The sequence below is a fragment of the Bos grunniens genome, chromosome 18 (genome assembly GCF_055505025.1).
Source record: "Bos grunniens cultivar Pamir isolate PY7600 chromosome 18, Bosgru_T2T1.0, whole genome shotgun sequence".
NCBI lineage: Eukaryota > Metazoa > Chordata > Mammalia > Artiodactyla > Bovidae > Bos > Bos grunniens.
The window spans coordinates 44,985,547-45,000,750 of record NC_141182.1 but is presented as its reverse complement, the minus strand read 5'-3'; the positions used below and the strand labels follow the sequence as shown (position 1 = coordinate 45,000,750).

Here is a 15,204-nt window from a genome sequence, read left to right as displayed (position 1 = left end):
ATTACATCCTTCTTCTAATTTTTTTGACTTTATGTTGTTCTTTTTCCAACATAAGTTGGATCCTTTGCTGATTAATGTTCACCACTCTTCATCTATGTAAGCCTGTAACTTCTTTCAACTACCACATTCAACATATCCTACAAGTTCCACGTGTAGTATTTTCAGTATTATTACAAACTATTTTCAACCTCCATTATTTCTTGTTTAACCAATGAGTTACTTCTACGTATGTTTTAGTGTTTTCAAATACAAAGATTTGTACTCATTTAATTACATGCCTATTCCAGTCAGAGTAAGCTCCATCATTGTTAAGTACAATTTCTCCATGGTATTTAAATAAATAATTCCACTGTCCATCACCAGTACTAAAAATATGCCCAGAAATATATATACTCTTACTTGAACAAATATTTCGCCCAGACAATGCAATGAATAGGTTCTGAAGGTGTGTTACGAATTGTACAGCCAGGAAAAGTTCTCTGGGTTGGTTTGGGATGGCATTCGTAACACTCGGTCACACCCTGCAAAGTAAAGATGTGAGAAAAACATTTAACCAATGACAGTGGCTTCTCAATACTGTAATTCATTCTTTCATTTACATTCCAACTATCAAGAAAATTTTAAAATATTAGTGACTCCCAAAATCCTTACTTTACAGATAAGAAACTCTAACATAAAACCTAATTGAATCTACCAGTCACAGCTAAGACTAAGCCAGGACTCTTGATTCCTGGCCCAGTGAGGAGAAAACACAAGTTTACCTTGATCATAGTGAATAGAGAAACTACTGGAAAGACAAATAACAGCTTTCCAACCAATTATCTTCCAAAGTTGTAAAACTCTATTATTTAAATATTATTTATAGCTTTACCTTATAAGGTCCTAAAGATTAAGTGAATTTAAAGCATTTAATTTCTAGAGCTAACCAGATGCATGGAAAAAATCTTAGGTATTGCTAAACCAAATACTCTTCATTTCATTGCTAAAGGGTTATGTTTAAATCTATACTGTCGGAATGAAGTCTACAACACCTGTGATAATTTTTCAAAACTTCAAATGAATATTCTTCATTCTGGCAGTTCTCTATCTCAGTCTTAATACATACTAGTGTCTCAGTAATGGATCACGGTAATAAGCAATGTCTTCCTAATAATTGTTAAAGACCCCAAACCTGCAAATACTGTTTTAATAAAAATTGCAGCAGATCCAGGGTTTTCTCCATAATGCCATTTCTGGTGTTCTTCCAACATGCTTTCTTGAGGCCAGCCATATAGCAAGCAGTGCATCCCTCATAAATTAATATTTACAAGTCTTTGTAGAATGATATGAATTAAACTCCCAAAGAGTAATACTAAACACTAAAAACAACTGAAGCAGAGCCACAATTTTCGGTTTGGATAAATTGCCGAACAGACAAAAGTATCAAATTTCAAGTAGAGTATATAATTTCTTTTAGTTTTAAAACCTGCAAATGATTCTTCCAATGTATCTGTTTAATTTCTTAAAAGAAGTTAAGAGAAAAAAAATTTGAGCAGAAAATGAATAACAATACTAAGATTATAGAAAACTGAGTTATGAACATACAGGTACTTGTTCTTACTCTTTAGTTTTATCTAAATACCTGAAATACTTCACAAATAGACCAAAAAATTTTTTCAAAGTACTCTAGACTATAAATCTGGACTCTAGCCAAAACTAACTTTTTAGAAGCTGGTTTAGCATACATCAACATGTCATGTAGTCTCTTATGCTTGCCAACCTAAGGATTTTAAGACACAAGCTACATTTTAATACATGCAAGGATTTTACTACATAAGATCTTTGCCTGTACTCTTTCGTACCTTTATAGCATCCTAAGTTTTAGAGGAGCACAAAAAAAAATCCTTACATTCTGGAGGCTGACAAACCCATGTAATACATAGCCAAAGTTTACTTCTTCCCTCCTTAGATCAGATCAGTCGCTCAGTTGTGTCCGACTCTTTGCGACCCCATGAATCACAGCACACCAGGCCTCCCTGTCCATCACCAACTCCCGGAGTTCACTCAGACTCGCGTCCATCGAGTCAGTGATGCCATCCAGCCATCTCATCCTCTGTCGTCCCCTTCTCTCGCCCCCAATCCCTCCCAGCATCAGTCTTTACCAGTGAGTCAACTCTTCCCATGAGGTGGCCAAAGTACTGGAGTTTCAGCTTTAGCATCATTCCTTCCAAAGAAATCCCAGGGCTGATCTCCTTCAGAATGGACTGGTTGGATCTCCTTGCAGTCCAAGGGACTCTCGAGTCTTCTCCAACACCACACTTCAAAAGCATCAATTCTTCGGCGCTCAGCTTTCTTCACAGTCCAACTCTCACAACCATACATGACCACAGGAAAAACCATAGCCTTGACTAGACGGACCTTTGTTGGCAAAGTAATGTCTCTGCTTTTCAATATGCTATCTAGGTTGGTCATAACTTTCCTTCCAAGGAGTAAGTGTCTTTTAATTTCATAGCTGCAGCCACCATCTGCAGTGATTTTGGAGCCCAGAAAAATAAAGTCTGACACTGTTTCCATTGTTTCCCCATCTACTTCCCATGAAGGGATGGGACCGGATGCCACGATCTTCGTTTTCTGAATGCTGAGCTTTAAGCCAACTTTTTCACTCTCCACTTTCACTTTCATCAAGAGGCTTTTTAGTTCCTCTTCACTTTCTGCCATAAGGGTGGTGTCATCTGCATATCTGAGGTTATTGATATTTCTCCCGGCAATCTTGATTCCAGCTTGTGTTTCTTCCAGTCCAGCGTTTCTCATGATGTACTCTGCATAGAAGTTAAATAAACAGGATGACAGTATACAGCCTTGACGAACTCCTTTTCCTATTTGCAATCAGTCTGTTGTTCCATGTCCAGTTCTAACTGTTGCTTCCTGACCTGCATACAGATTTCTCAAGAGGCAGATCAGGTGGTCTGGGTATTTCCATCTCTTTCAGAATTTTCCACAGTTTATTGTGATCCACACAGTCAAAGGCTTTGGCATAGTCAATAAAGCAGAAATAGATGCTTTTCTGGAACTCTTGCTTTTTCCATGATCCAGCAGATATTGGCAATTTGATCTCTGGTTCCTCTGCCTTTTCTAAAACCAGCTTGAACATCAGGAAGTTCACGATTCACATATTGCTGAAGCCTGGCTTGGAGAATTTTGAGCATTACTTTACTAGCGTGTGAGATGAGTGCAATTGTGCGGTAGTTTGAGCATTCTTTGGCTCCTTAAGGTCCCAAATAAATATAAATAAGCATTCCCTCCTTAAGGTCCCAAATAAATATTTGGGGAGCAAAAATAAACAAAAAGATGTTCTTTACCTTTTTGATAGTGGTTACTTGCCCAAGATAACCAGCAGTTCCACTCTCAATAAGAGGGACATCAGCTGCTAGACACATTCTATTAACATGGTTGCGGGCAGCTGGAAGAAAAATACTAGTTAACAGGAGTTCATAGGAAAAAAAAAAAGATTACATAGTTACCTGTAATCAGAATCAAATTTACCCAAACCATTTTCTATTGTTTTTATTTCATGTACAATTCTCTTACAACTATAACCAGAATAATACAACTATTATAGACATTTAAGAGACAGGCAACAGTAAAATTTCTAACATAAGAAATTCGTATTATAAATTTACTATATGAGAAGCACCCCTATATACTACTTTTTAATACCAAAGTGCCATCTTCCTCTTCTACTGCTGTGGCTACCTTCTATTAAACTTGGCTAAAACATTGTTTTAATGTTTTTTTTTACAAGCCCTTAACTTGCTCTTATTCTACTAAAATTATCAGACAATACATGGAAGTGAACAGAGAATACGGAATATCAACTTGGAACTATTAAGGCAGTTTAAGATTGGGGGGGGGGCGGGAAACAAGATTAAGGGAACAAAGATGAGTCTGGTTAAAAGAGTTATCCTGCCTCTTTCTTATGCTACTTTGTATGTCTTTTCTTTTGATATTTCTGACCTGAAATTGTTACAAACTCACTTGACAGATGTACTTTTACATGTGGAAGTAATTACAGAAAAGGACTAAGTATTTTCATTCCACATTTCAGACACACAGATCTGTTAACAATAACTGGCTATACAGTATTTGATATATGAAATATCACCAACTTGTACAAGCTTAAATGGTGTAAAATGTGTACACGCAACAGGAGCCAGTCTGGTATCTCACAGCACCAGATATACCAAAACTAATTCAAGAGCCATGACTTCCATAACTTTGGCATCCTGCTGCCTTACTCTCAAATCAGTGGTTTTTAGCCCTAATTGCCCTTTAGATCATCTGGGGAACTATGAAAAAAATATGATCATTAGGTCGCACTTAGAGTCTGATTTAATTGGCCTTGGGTGAAATCTGGACCCTGATATTTCTTAGATCTCCACATAAAGAAAGGGAGTCACTGTGCTTAAGTGCTGGGGTAATGCGGAACAAACAAACATGCACACAACATTCGCAGCCATCCTCTTTAGTGATTTCAGCTTCCCCTATTTCACAGCAGTTCCAGTTAAAATTACAATCAAATGGCAATCTTTAAACCTGATCTTACTTCCCTTTAGCTCTTTTAAGATCTAACTTGTAAGGAAATATTTTAATTAACACTAATTGAATAAACAACCTTGTTACGGAAGAGAGGAAATACTTAAAATTATTAAAATAATCTCACCTCTGTTATCTAAAGCATTCATAACCAATATAAATTGTCGAAAAAATTCCACATTATAGTCAGGGCTACAAAGTAAAACAAAAAAAAGTCACCAAAACAACTGGCCTTATACATGAGCTTTACGGAATAAAACAGGGTACTAAAAAGCATATTAAACTAATAACAGTGCAAAAATAACTGGTATTAGGGGTCTCTACCATATATACATAAGTGTGACTATTCCCAAATACCATCAACAGATTTAAAAGAAATTATTTCCCCTTAATCCCTGTGAATAACTACACATCCTTTTTGGCCAGTTACCTTGGGCACTGAGCAGAAAACCCAAACTGGCACGACTTACAAGTCCCACCAGGCCTTCTTGGGGCAGCAAGTGCCTGGGAACATACAAAGAATACATTCCCAGGATCTGCCTAGCCTGTGGCTTCACCTCACATGGTCAAGATCAGCAGGGTTCAGGCCCCTAGGGTCCCTGCTTTTAGCAGCACTGGGAAAGCAACACAGGGTAAGAAGGTTGCAGGGCTATCAGCAAGCTTGTAGAGCAAACATCCAGAGAATTAAAAGGAACCTGGAGACATAAATTCCCTGAGAAAGCGTAAGGCTGTCTTTAATTCCAGGCCTCAAACAAGAACTCATTGTTTTTAATACCATTTATACTTGTTAGCCAGACAACAACTACAGATAAAGGATATTTTAGACACAGAGTTCCTTTGCCCCAACACCTCCAAAATTATGTATTTATTCTAAGTAGAGATCAGAGAATACTTCTGTACCATCAGATTTACTGCCCCATCACAATCCCCAATGTTATATTATAGAACTCAGCCCTAATAAACAAATTATTTGTGGGGGGAACCTTTTAAACTTAGAAAGGCTGTAGCTGAAGTCGACCGGAATGAGTAATATATTTAGAAAGGTCTGAATCATCATATATAATGATTTTTCATAGAATTATCTTTAAAACAGGAGTGTAAGTTCCTTTTAAGTTTTCATAAGTTATTTATGATTTATTGAAAGTATTAAAGTATCACTTCTTATTAAAGTATCTCACTTCTTATCTAAATCATTCAAACCATATGTGTCTGTGTATGAATATATACATATGTATATACAAATATACTGCTAAAACAATGCCACTTATCTTATGTGGGCATAACCTACTGCATTTTCATTATTCCAGAAAAACATTTTTTTAGAAAGGAGAATGACTTTGAGTTCATATATTTAGCTAATAAAAATATACTTTGAAGGTTTAATTAAAAATTCACAGCAAATGCAATTTTGTGACATAATAATCAGAGCATACTTCATAATGCTGTCATGGTAGGCTACGATATTAGCTTTCGGGTAAAACTGCAGGACACTCTCTTTGGCAACCTGGAAAAACAAAAAACACTAAATTACTAATGTACTAAATTACTATAACAATTCTAATTATATACAAAATCTATTTATGGCAGACAACTGCTACTTCACCTTATATAATATTTACATTAAAAATAAAATACAAAAATGTAACAGGAAAACTTCAACAAGATTAAGCTATATACACCTACTTATAAACTAACAGGACAGCTGCCTCCTCTCACACACACTTGTACATGAATGGCCAGCTTCAGCAAAAGTATTAAATGCTTTAACCAAGTATCATTCACCCATTCAACGACTATTTACTAAATATCTTCCATATATCAGAATTTGTATATGGCACTTGGTGAATAAAAGTGACATATATCAAATAACCATCTAGATAAACGTAACTACAAACTATGATAATGATACACAGAAAAAGCAGAGATTGTAATGAAAGGAAGATCTGATTTAGAGATTTAGGAAAGAACTAGAGAAAATGTGAAAAATGAAAACAGGAAAAGAGTGAAAGTTCACGCAAAAGGCTGAGAAAAAAGCAAAGGCAAAAGGTATTTCAAAACCTTGAATCAAGATGGAACATTCAAGGAACTAAAGAAAGGTCAGAATGGCAAGAACTCAGGGGACGCTGTCTTCTTTTAAAGTGAACAATGGCCTAAGTTGTAGCTTCACCTGCCCAAAATACAGAAGCCAACCTCTGGGGAACGTAGGACACAAGGCTCACTCTAAGTAAACACTCCGAAATTTAAGCAAGAAGGGGATACCATTTACAGGGTCAGGAAAAGCACTTATCTTCTCTGCAGACAAAAAAAGGAGAGCACAGCCTTCAGTCCTTTACTAGACAGATCTTTCTATTCTTCATAATCCCTCAGCTGAAAAAGAGACGGCTTCCCCCATATTCTCCCTCCTACTAGAAACCCCAAGTTAATCTAATGCCATAAATAGAAGATCCCCCAAGGGCAGAAATAATAATGAACAGATAAATAGAAACAATATGAGAAAAACAATTACCTGGGCCTTTGATCTTCCAACATGTTTCTTTTGAAACAAAAACTGCCTGTTGAGGTTGCTGACATCAATAGTATCCAGATCAATCTACAAATACAAAGACCAGAAAAATCACCAGTTTCCTGGTATGTTTGAGCAATAAATATCACTATTCTCTGCATCCATAACCCAAAACTTTTGGTATTTGCTACATTAGTGGAGAAAAGGCTCTTAATACCAAAGTGTTAAATTGATTAAATAATTTAATACATATTAAAAAAAAGGTTTAATTTCAAAGATAACATCCTCCCTCCCCTCAAAAAACTGATTCTTCATTTGCTTGTTTAATCATCCTGGCAAATATGTTAGGAAATTACTCAGATGGCACAGAATTATGTTGAAAATGCATTAAATTTTTTTCTTTTTTTCCTTTCAATTTCCATCACTTCTCTATAAATCTCATCAATTACTCTTTCAAATCCAATATAATAAACTGTGCCTTATTCTTTTTTTTAATGATATTTGACAAACAGATTTATTGAATTTTTACCACGTTCTTTAATTCAGAAGTCCTTACCCATCCACAATTTTATTTACAATTATTACCTTAGGCCTGTGGAGGGAACCTTCTACACAAGGTTAAGTGTCTCATGTTTTAAGTCTTACCTAATTGCTGTTTAGACGTTAAATACAAGGGAAGAATAAATAATTATAACTAAAACCACTTTCATTCCATTTCAATAAATTTATATGAAAGGTATTCAAATGTTCTGTATAACATCCATGGTTTTGGCTATAATTTGTGAAAATTACCAGTACATATAATCACATAACATTTTTTTATTCGTGCTTTCTAAATTACTACAAAAATCAAATAAAAAAAGATCAACATTTATTTCTCAGGTATCCCAACTCAATGTCTGTAACAAAATGAACCTTTTAAAGGAGTATCAGCTATGCCACATTTATATTTGGGATTTGTGATACAGAACTGAATGCAAAGACAAACCCTATAAAAACCAAAGGAAAATGCATAAATGCTTTTCCCTCGTCACTTATTTATTAGTTCAGTCGGTCATCTCTAATTCCATGTTTCCACTACACCTTAAAAAGTTATAAACTCACAACCAAATTGTAGGTTACAACTCCAAACCTCATAAGTTTACATAACAGAAATAACCTGACTCAAAATTGCAGTAGATTCTCGCCACTGCACACCAATGCAAAAGTTAAAATCCTAACCAATACCTTTAACGAAATAATCTATGGTAATAAAAATGATTGTCACGCAAATTGTCTGTACCCAGGAGAGAGCGTAAGCCCCAAAGGAGTCCTACCAGTTGCCTGGCGACCCAAAGTAAGTTACCAAACTGCATCTCACTTTTCCTCTTGTTAAAAATAAAATGGGATGAAAACAGCGTTTACAAAGCCTATGGTAGCACTGAAGATTAAATACGTTAAGGCGAGTAAAAACCTCAGGAGAGAGTCGGGCTCGAGACAAGCACTCAGTAGGTCCTGATTGTTATTACCGCGCCGTACTCTGCTCTGGATATTGAGTTAAGAGGGACTTTGAATTGAACACTCGCAACATCCTCAAGGGACTGGAAACAACCATCTCTTGCCTCCCGTTCAAACTGGGATACCGCTCTGAAGCGAAAGCACGAGGGCTCCTCCACTCCCCAGAGCCGCCACAAATTGGCGGGGCGTGTGGGGGTGGGATGGGGGGAGGCCCGCCGCAAGACGCCCGGAAGACCCGGGCCCTCGGCCTCAGCGTGCGGAGCGGGCCCGGCGTGCGGCAAGGCCCGCCCCGTCGCTGTGGAAGACCTCCCTCCCCGTGGACAGCCACGACCCTGGGGCCTCTGGGTCTGGCCCCGTGCTCGCAGCTCCAGTCCCGACTTCCGGGCCCCAAGCCCCCCGACCCCGGCTCCACGGCCCGCCATTCAGCCCGCGCGCACGCCTGGCCCTCACCAGGTCGATGTGGGAGAAGCCGGTGAGCACGAGGTTTTTGAGGAGCTCGCAGCCGATGCCTCCCGCCCCCACCACCAGGACCCGGCCCCCTGCCACGGCCTCAGCCAGTTCCCGGGGCAGCCCCCTCGACAGAGCCATGGCGGGACGACCACGAGCCGCGGCGGAGGCGGAGGCGGGAGAAGTGAGCCGCGGCCGGAAGCAGGTGGGGGAGGGGCGGCCCAGCTTCCGTTCCTGCGCACTTCGGCCGCCTATCGGCGCCGAGTGGGCGGAGCCCGAGGGTGTGGCCAGTCCGCCGGCCCCGGACAGGGCTGGGCTGTGAGCGAAGGGCTTCACACCTCCGTTAGTAGTGTTTCTCAGCGACGCGCACCGCCGGGTCTTCGGCCTAAGTAGCCTAAGGATGGTGTTTGGCCTGGGATTTGGAACTCCCGACCAAAACTTCTAACAGATTAGAAAACTGATGTCCCTCTATGTAAAGAGCTCTTACAAATTAACAAGAAAATGAATGTCACACAAAAAATATAGGCAATAGATGTGAAGGACACTCACGAAGTGAGTGGGCAATATGATCAATATTGAAATTTCATCAAAGACAGGCAAAATAGTTTTCAAACGCTTTTCACCCATTGAACGGCAAAAACAGTGTAACACTTTTGTTAGGCACTCCCACACACTGCAGGTATACTAAGGCAAAGCTTTCTAGAGAGTATTGTGGCAATTGATACAAAAAACCCCTAAAATTGTGCATAGCTTTTGATTCATTCTTTCCAATTCGAGGAATTTATCCAATGGCAATTATCACTGGTTAAAAAAAATAATTAAATTGGAATAGAGAGGCAGATGAAAAGAATGGACTTGTGGACTCAGCAGGTGAAGGGGAGGGTGGGATGAATTGAGAACATAGTATTGACATATACACACCACCATGTGTGAAATAGTGGAAAGCTGCTGTATAACACAAAGAGCTGGATGCATACTTTTCTTTTTTTGAAAAATACTTTGCAGCATATGTGTAATGAAGTAAAGGCCTCTTGTGCCCCAAGCAAAAAAAGCCAAACTCTGACAGTGTAAATTTGTAGACTAGCCACCCCACGCCCGAGGAGCGGAGGCTGGGCCGAGAGGAGCTACTCCACGTTCAAGGTCAGGAGGGGCCGCCATGAGGAGATACCCCTCGTCCAAGGTAAGGAGCAGCAGCTGTGCTTTTCTGGAGCAGCTGTGAAGAGATACCCCATGTCTAAGGTAAGAGAAACCCAAGTAAGACGGTAGGTGTTGCAAGAGGGCATCAGAGGGCAGATACACTGAAACCATAATCACAGAAAGCTAGTCAATCTGATCACACTGACCACAGCCTTGTCTAACTCAATGAGACTAAGCCATGCACAGTATGAAAAGGCAAAATGATAGGATACTGAAAGAGGAATTCCCCAGGTCGGTAGGTGCCCAATATGCTACTGGAGATCAGTGGAGAAATAACTCCAGAAAGAATGAAGGGATGGAGCCAAAAGAGGGGACGACAGAGGATGAGATGGCTGGATGGTATCACTGACTTGATGGACATGAGTGGGTAAACTCCAGGAGTTGGTGATGGACAGGGAGGCCTGGTGTGCTGTGATTCATGGGGTCGCAGAATCGGACACGACTGAGCGACTGAACTGAACTGAACTGAAAGACTTATTGCAGGGTGTCAAGCAAGGAAGTGGGAGGCAAGCCTCAGGTCCCTTCAACTTGGTCTTTGAGTTAGGGGATTTTTTTAAGGGGAAGAACAAAGAGGGATTAATCATCACCTTGTGACATTTTTAAATAGTAGTTTGGGGAGTTAGGATATGTCTGCTAAGTCACTTCAGTCGTTTCCGACTCTGTGTGACCCCATAGATGGCAGCCCACCAGCCTCCCCCGTCCCTGGGATTCTCCAGGCAAGAACACTGGAGTGGGTTGCCATTTCCTTCTCCAATGTATGAAAGTGAAAATTGAACGTGAAGTCGCTCAGTCGTGTCCGATTCTTAGCGACCCCATGGACTGCAGCCCACCAGGCTCCTCTGTCCATGGGATTTTCCAGGCAAGAGTATTGGAGTGGGGTGCCATTGCCTTCTCTGTAGGATATGTCTCTGGTTTACAATTCTCTGGCCACGTGGTCCATGCCTCAGGGATCTGTTAGCTCACCTTCCTCTGGAGAAACAACCTGAGTTTGTACCTTAACAATTGAGAGAGTTATTTCCTAGGCAGGTTGATAAGAAGTCTAGGGGTCCCCAAGGAGAGAGGGGTCTGGAATTCTCAAGGAGGAAGGAAGGACAAACTTTTTTTTCCTTCTCTACATTCCTTAGGATTATATAATAATAATGCATCCTGCCTGAGGACAGTCTCTGGATTAAACCTTCTGGCTAATTCTGTTATCTTAAAATGTAAATTATGGGAGTAGACCTGGTCTTCACAAGGATTATATAACAATAATGTATCCTGCCTGAGGACAGTCTCTGGATTAAAACTTCTGGCTAATTCTGTTATCTTAAAATGTAAATTATGGCAGTAGGTCTGGTGAGGTCTTTACAACCTCCAGACATTCTTTGGATTCACTGGAGTATATAACTTCATTGCTAACACTAGGGGGTACTCTTTCTGCCCCCTTCTGATGCCTATGTCAGAAGCTTTCTCTATCTCCTTTATACTTTAATAAAACTTTATTACACAAAAGCTCTGAGCAATCAAGCGTCGTCTCTGGCCCCAGATTGAATTCTTCTCCTCCAGGGGCCAAGAATCCCGGAGTCTTCACGTGATTCAACAACAACCTTTCACAATGACACCTATAATAGCAAGTTTACTACATTAATGAGGTTATCAACAACAGCAATTTTAGTCATCTGACTCTGGTTGATTAGTGTTCCGTTAGCATAGGACTGAGATCAGAGGAGGTTAAGAAAGGGAGTAAAGTTGTGGAGAGATTTATCATAAACTCAGTAAGGGAACTTGGTTTCAGGAGGCGGGGAGACTCGGTTTCAATTACAAGGTATGTCCTGGGAGAATACTGATGGGGGAAACACAACATAATGTTAAATGAAAGAGATATAAAGCCATGTAAGTGATTCAATTTTGTTAAAAAATTTTCTCAAATGGCAAGAAAATAACCATGGTTAGTATTTTTGTGTATTTATGTATGCTGGAATTGTGGACAATTTTTATTTCTTCTCTAAACTTTCCTGTATTTCCCAGATGCTCATGCTCCTCAAAGAAAATGTGAACTTTAAAATCAGAAAAAATTATTAAAAGAAAAAAGGAAAAGATGGTATAAAAGGAAAATCCAAATACAGTCATTATTGCTAAGAGAGCTCTCTAAAATGGAGCTGGAAGGCCACTGATAAAGTGTAACTTATGCAAGGCTTCCATAAGATCCCCTTATCTGTCTGTAGTGTCTATATCTTCTGGACTCCAAGGGCTTCCCTAGTGGCTCGGACAGTAAAGACTCCTTCTGCAATGTGGGAGACCGGGGCTCAATCCCTGGGTTGGGAAGATCCCCTGGAGAAGGAAATGGCAACCCACTCCAGTGTTCTTGCCTAGAGAATCCCCATGGACAGAGGAGCCTGGCAGGCTGTAGTCCATGGGGTCACAGACAATCAGACACCACTGAGTGACTAAGCACAGCATGGCAGTGAAGTCTGACCTTCTGACCACTCACTGTCCTAATGAAGGCATTCAAAACATCTGCCAGAAACTCAATGCTTATTACCCTTACCCAAATATAACTCATGACAGCCTATCTATCAGACCCTTACCCTAAAACAACTCGCGACCATCATCCCTAAAGGACAACTATTTCCTTTCTTGTGTCAGAATACAGCCTCATGGCATTTGTCTTCATAAGCTCCTGATTCTCTTCCCTGGAACACTCTTTCCATTATACTCAAATCTGTGTCTTCTGAACTGTAACTTCTTTAAGATTTATTTATTTATTTATTTTGGGGGGCTGCACTGGGTCTTTATTGCTGCACATGGGCTTTCTCTAGTTGCGGTGGGGTGAGTGGGAGCTACTCTTTGTTGTAATGCATGGGCTTCGCATTGTGGTGGCTTCTCTTGTGGGAGGGCATGGGCTCTAGGGTGTGTGTGGACTTCAGGAGTTGCAGAATGTGGGCTCAGTAGTTGTGGCACATGGGCGTCCTTGCTCTGAAACGTGTGGGATATTCTTGGTCCAGGGGTCAAACACGTGTCCCTTGTATTGCAAGGCAGATTCTTAACCACTGGACCATGACTAAAGCTCCAAATTGCAATTCTTATAATGCCAAATACACTCTTTTCTTCGTTTTGTTGGTTGACAATGGAAAACAGAAGAAAATTGCTTTTGACTTCTCTGCTCTTTTTCATCAGTGATTGGTTCACCAAGCACCCACCAAGCTTGGTCTGTGAGGAGCACTCAGGCTGTGGTTCTGAACCATAAGGTAAAGGAAGGGCCAGGGAACCCAACCATGGCTTGGGTTGGTCGAGGGGCCGGGGGCACACCCTTGCATAGTACACTGCTGACGTCCCTTCCCTACCATTGGCCTGCCTCTTGTAAACAGACATTCTGCACAGGATGTTCACCTTCCTTCTCCCTCAAGACACGCAGTGGATAGAGCCACCTTCCTTTGCTTCTCTCCTGCCCACAGAACTGCACAGCTAATCCTACTCCTCAGGGCCTTGCTGGTATTTCTATTTTCAGATCTAGATCTTTGACACAGCATTTAAGTGGGTTCACACTGGACTTGTTTTCTCATGTCTTGCTTCCTTAACAATTATGTTACAAACATTATTTCTATTGGATGATGGGGATGCCTCTGCGATCTGTACTCTATTTAGATAAGATCTGATACAAACATGTATAACTAGATTCAAGAATGCATTTGGTTGGAAGCACAAATTGTCTCCACCTAAAAGAAACATGACACCTAAGTCATATCTGAAAATGGCTGTATCAACTGTTTAAAGCAACAATTATACCCCATCGTCTCATCAAAGGAGGGTACTCTCTGGCCATTTAAATAAATCCAAAGTGATGTACCTGCAGTCTGATGTACCTGATATGAGCAGTCTGTATTCTGCTCCAGTTGGAGTGAGTGGTCTGAAGTCTGAGGGATTATCTGCCCACAACAGAAGTGCCACAAGGGAACTGGTGATGGTTTCTCCAACATGACAGAGAGGAAGAATCAAAACCTCTCTCTGCAGGGCTTCCCTGGTGGCTCAGTGGTAAAAAAACAAAAAACAAAAAACCCGCCTGCCATTGCAGGATACATGGGTTCAATCCCTGATCCGGCAAGATCCACATCTTAGTTGCCATGGAGCAACCAAGCCCATGCACCACAACTACTGAGCCTGTGCTCTAGAGCCCGGGAGATGCAACTCCTGAAGCCCACACGTGCCCCAGAGCCTGTGCTCTACAAGAAAAGCCAGCACAACGAGAAGCCCGTGCACCACAACCACAGAGCAGCCCCTGCTTGGTGCGACCAGAGACAGTCCTTGAAGCAATGAATCCAGCACAGCCATAAATAAATAAATAAAAACAAACAAAAAACCTCTCTCTGCAGGTCCACACCCAGCCTCAACCCTACAAACCCAGTGTTCCTGAAATATCTATAACCAACACCCTTGCTTTCTTCTACACGGCCAGCCACTTTCCCCACGTACCTCTCCCCACCTTGGGAAGCAGGGAGAGGGCAAGGAAGCAGTCAAAAACATAAAATGTAAATGGAGAAAGGGGAGATGAGTGGTGGATAGCTGGGTGGAGGGACAATGTCCAGAAGAGACAAAGGGGCAAGAGGTGGAAGTAGATGAGGATGGAAAGTGTGGTAGGCTTCAACAGTTCATGTCACAGGGCAGAAGCCTCAAGCAGCTGGAACAGTCCCAGCAGTATGCTCTGTCAGCATTCAGGGACAGCAAAAATGCAGAGGCTGCAGGGGTAATACATGGCTAGCTGCTGCTCACAGCGCTACAGCTGCCTCTCCCTCCAAGAACCCGTCAGGGTCTTCCATAAGATCACCTGCCCGTGGGCTACAGAGGAGCCACGTTCTGAGCTGCCTCTGTGGACGCAGGCCACTGACCCTGAAGGGCTAACCAGCCCATAAACGAGAGGTTCTAAATCCTGGCTCCAGACCCATCACAGGTGCCAAAAAGCAAACAGAAACAAGAGCTAATAAACTCTGAGTCAAAATGAGGTAAAAAGACAA

The 15,204-nt window shown here is 41.1% G+C and overlaps 1 protein-coding gene across 2 annotated transcripts in view; it reads right to left on the bottom strand.

Annotated features, from left to right (window-relative positions):
* UBA2 (ubiquitin like modifier activating enzyme 2) overlaps positions 1–9,226 on the bottom strand; it is a 30,635-nt gene extending 21,409 nt beyond the window's left edge. For both annotated transcript variants that reach the window (XR_015145759.1, XM_086351783.1), the window contains exons 1-6: positions 9,023–9,226; positions 7,079–7,162; positions 6,006–6,076; positions 4,700–4,764; positions 3,339–3,439; positions 400–521 (exon numbers count right to left, since the gene is read on the bottom strand). Coding sequence is in view for 1 of the 2 variants with exons in the window: in XM_086351783.1 (XP_086207909.1) it covers positions 400–521; positions 3,339–3,439; positions 4,700–4,764; positions 6,006–6,076; positions 7,079–7,162; positions 9,023–9,160 (581 nt within the window). In the remaining variant the exon portion in view is untranslated. The remainder of the gene's footprint in view (positions 1–399; positions 522–3,338; positions 3,440–4,699; positions 4,765–6,005; positions 6,077–7,078; positions 7,163–9,022) is intronic.
* Between the last annotated feature and the right edge of the window lie 5,978 nt (positions 9,227–15,204).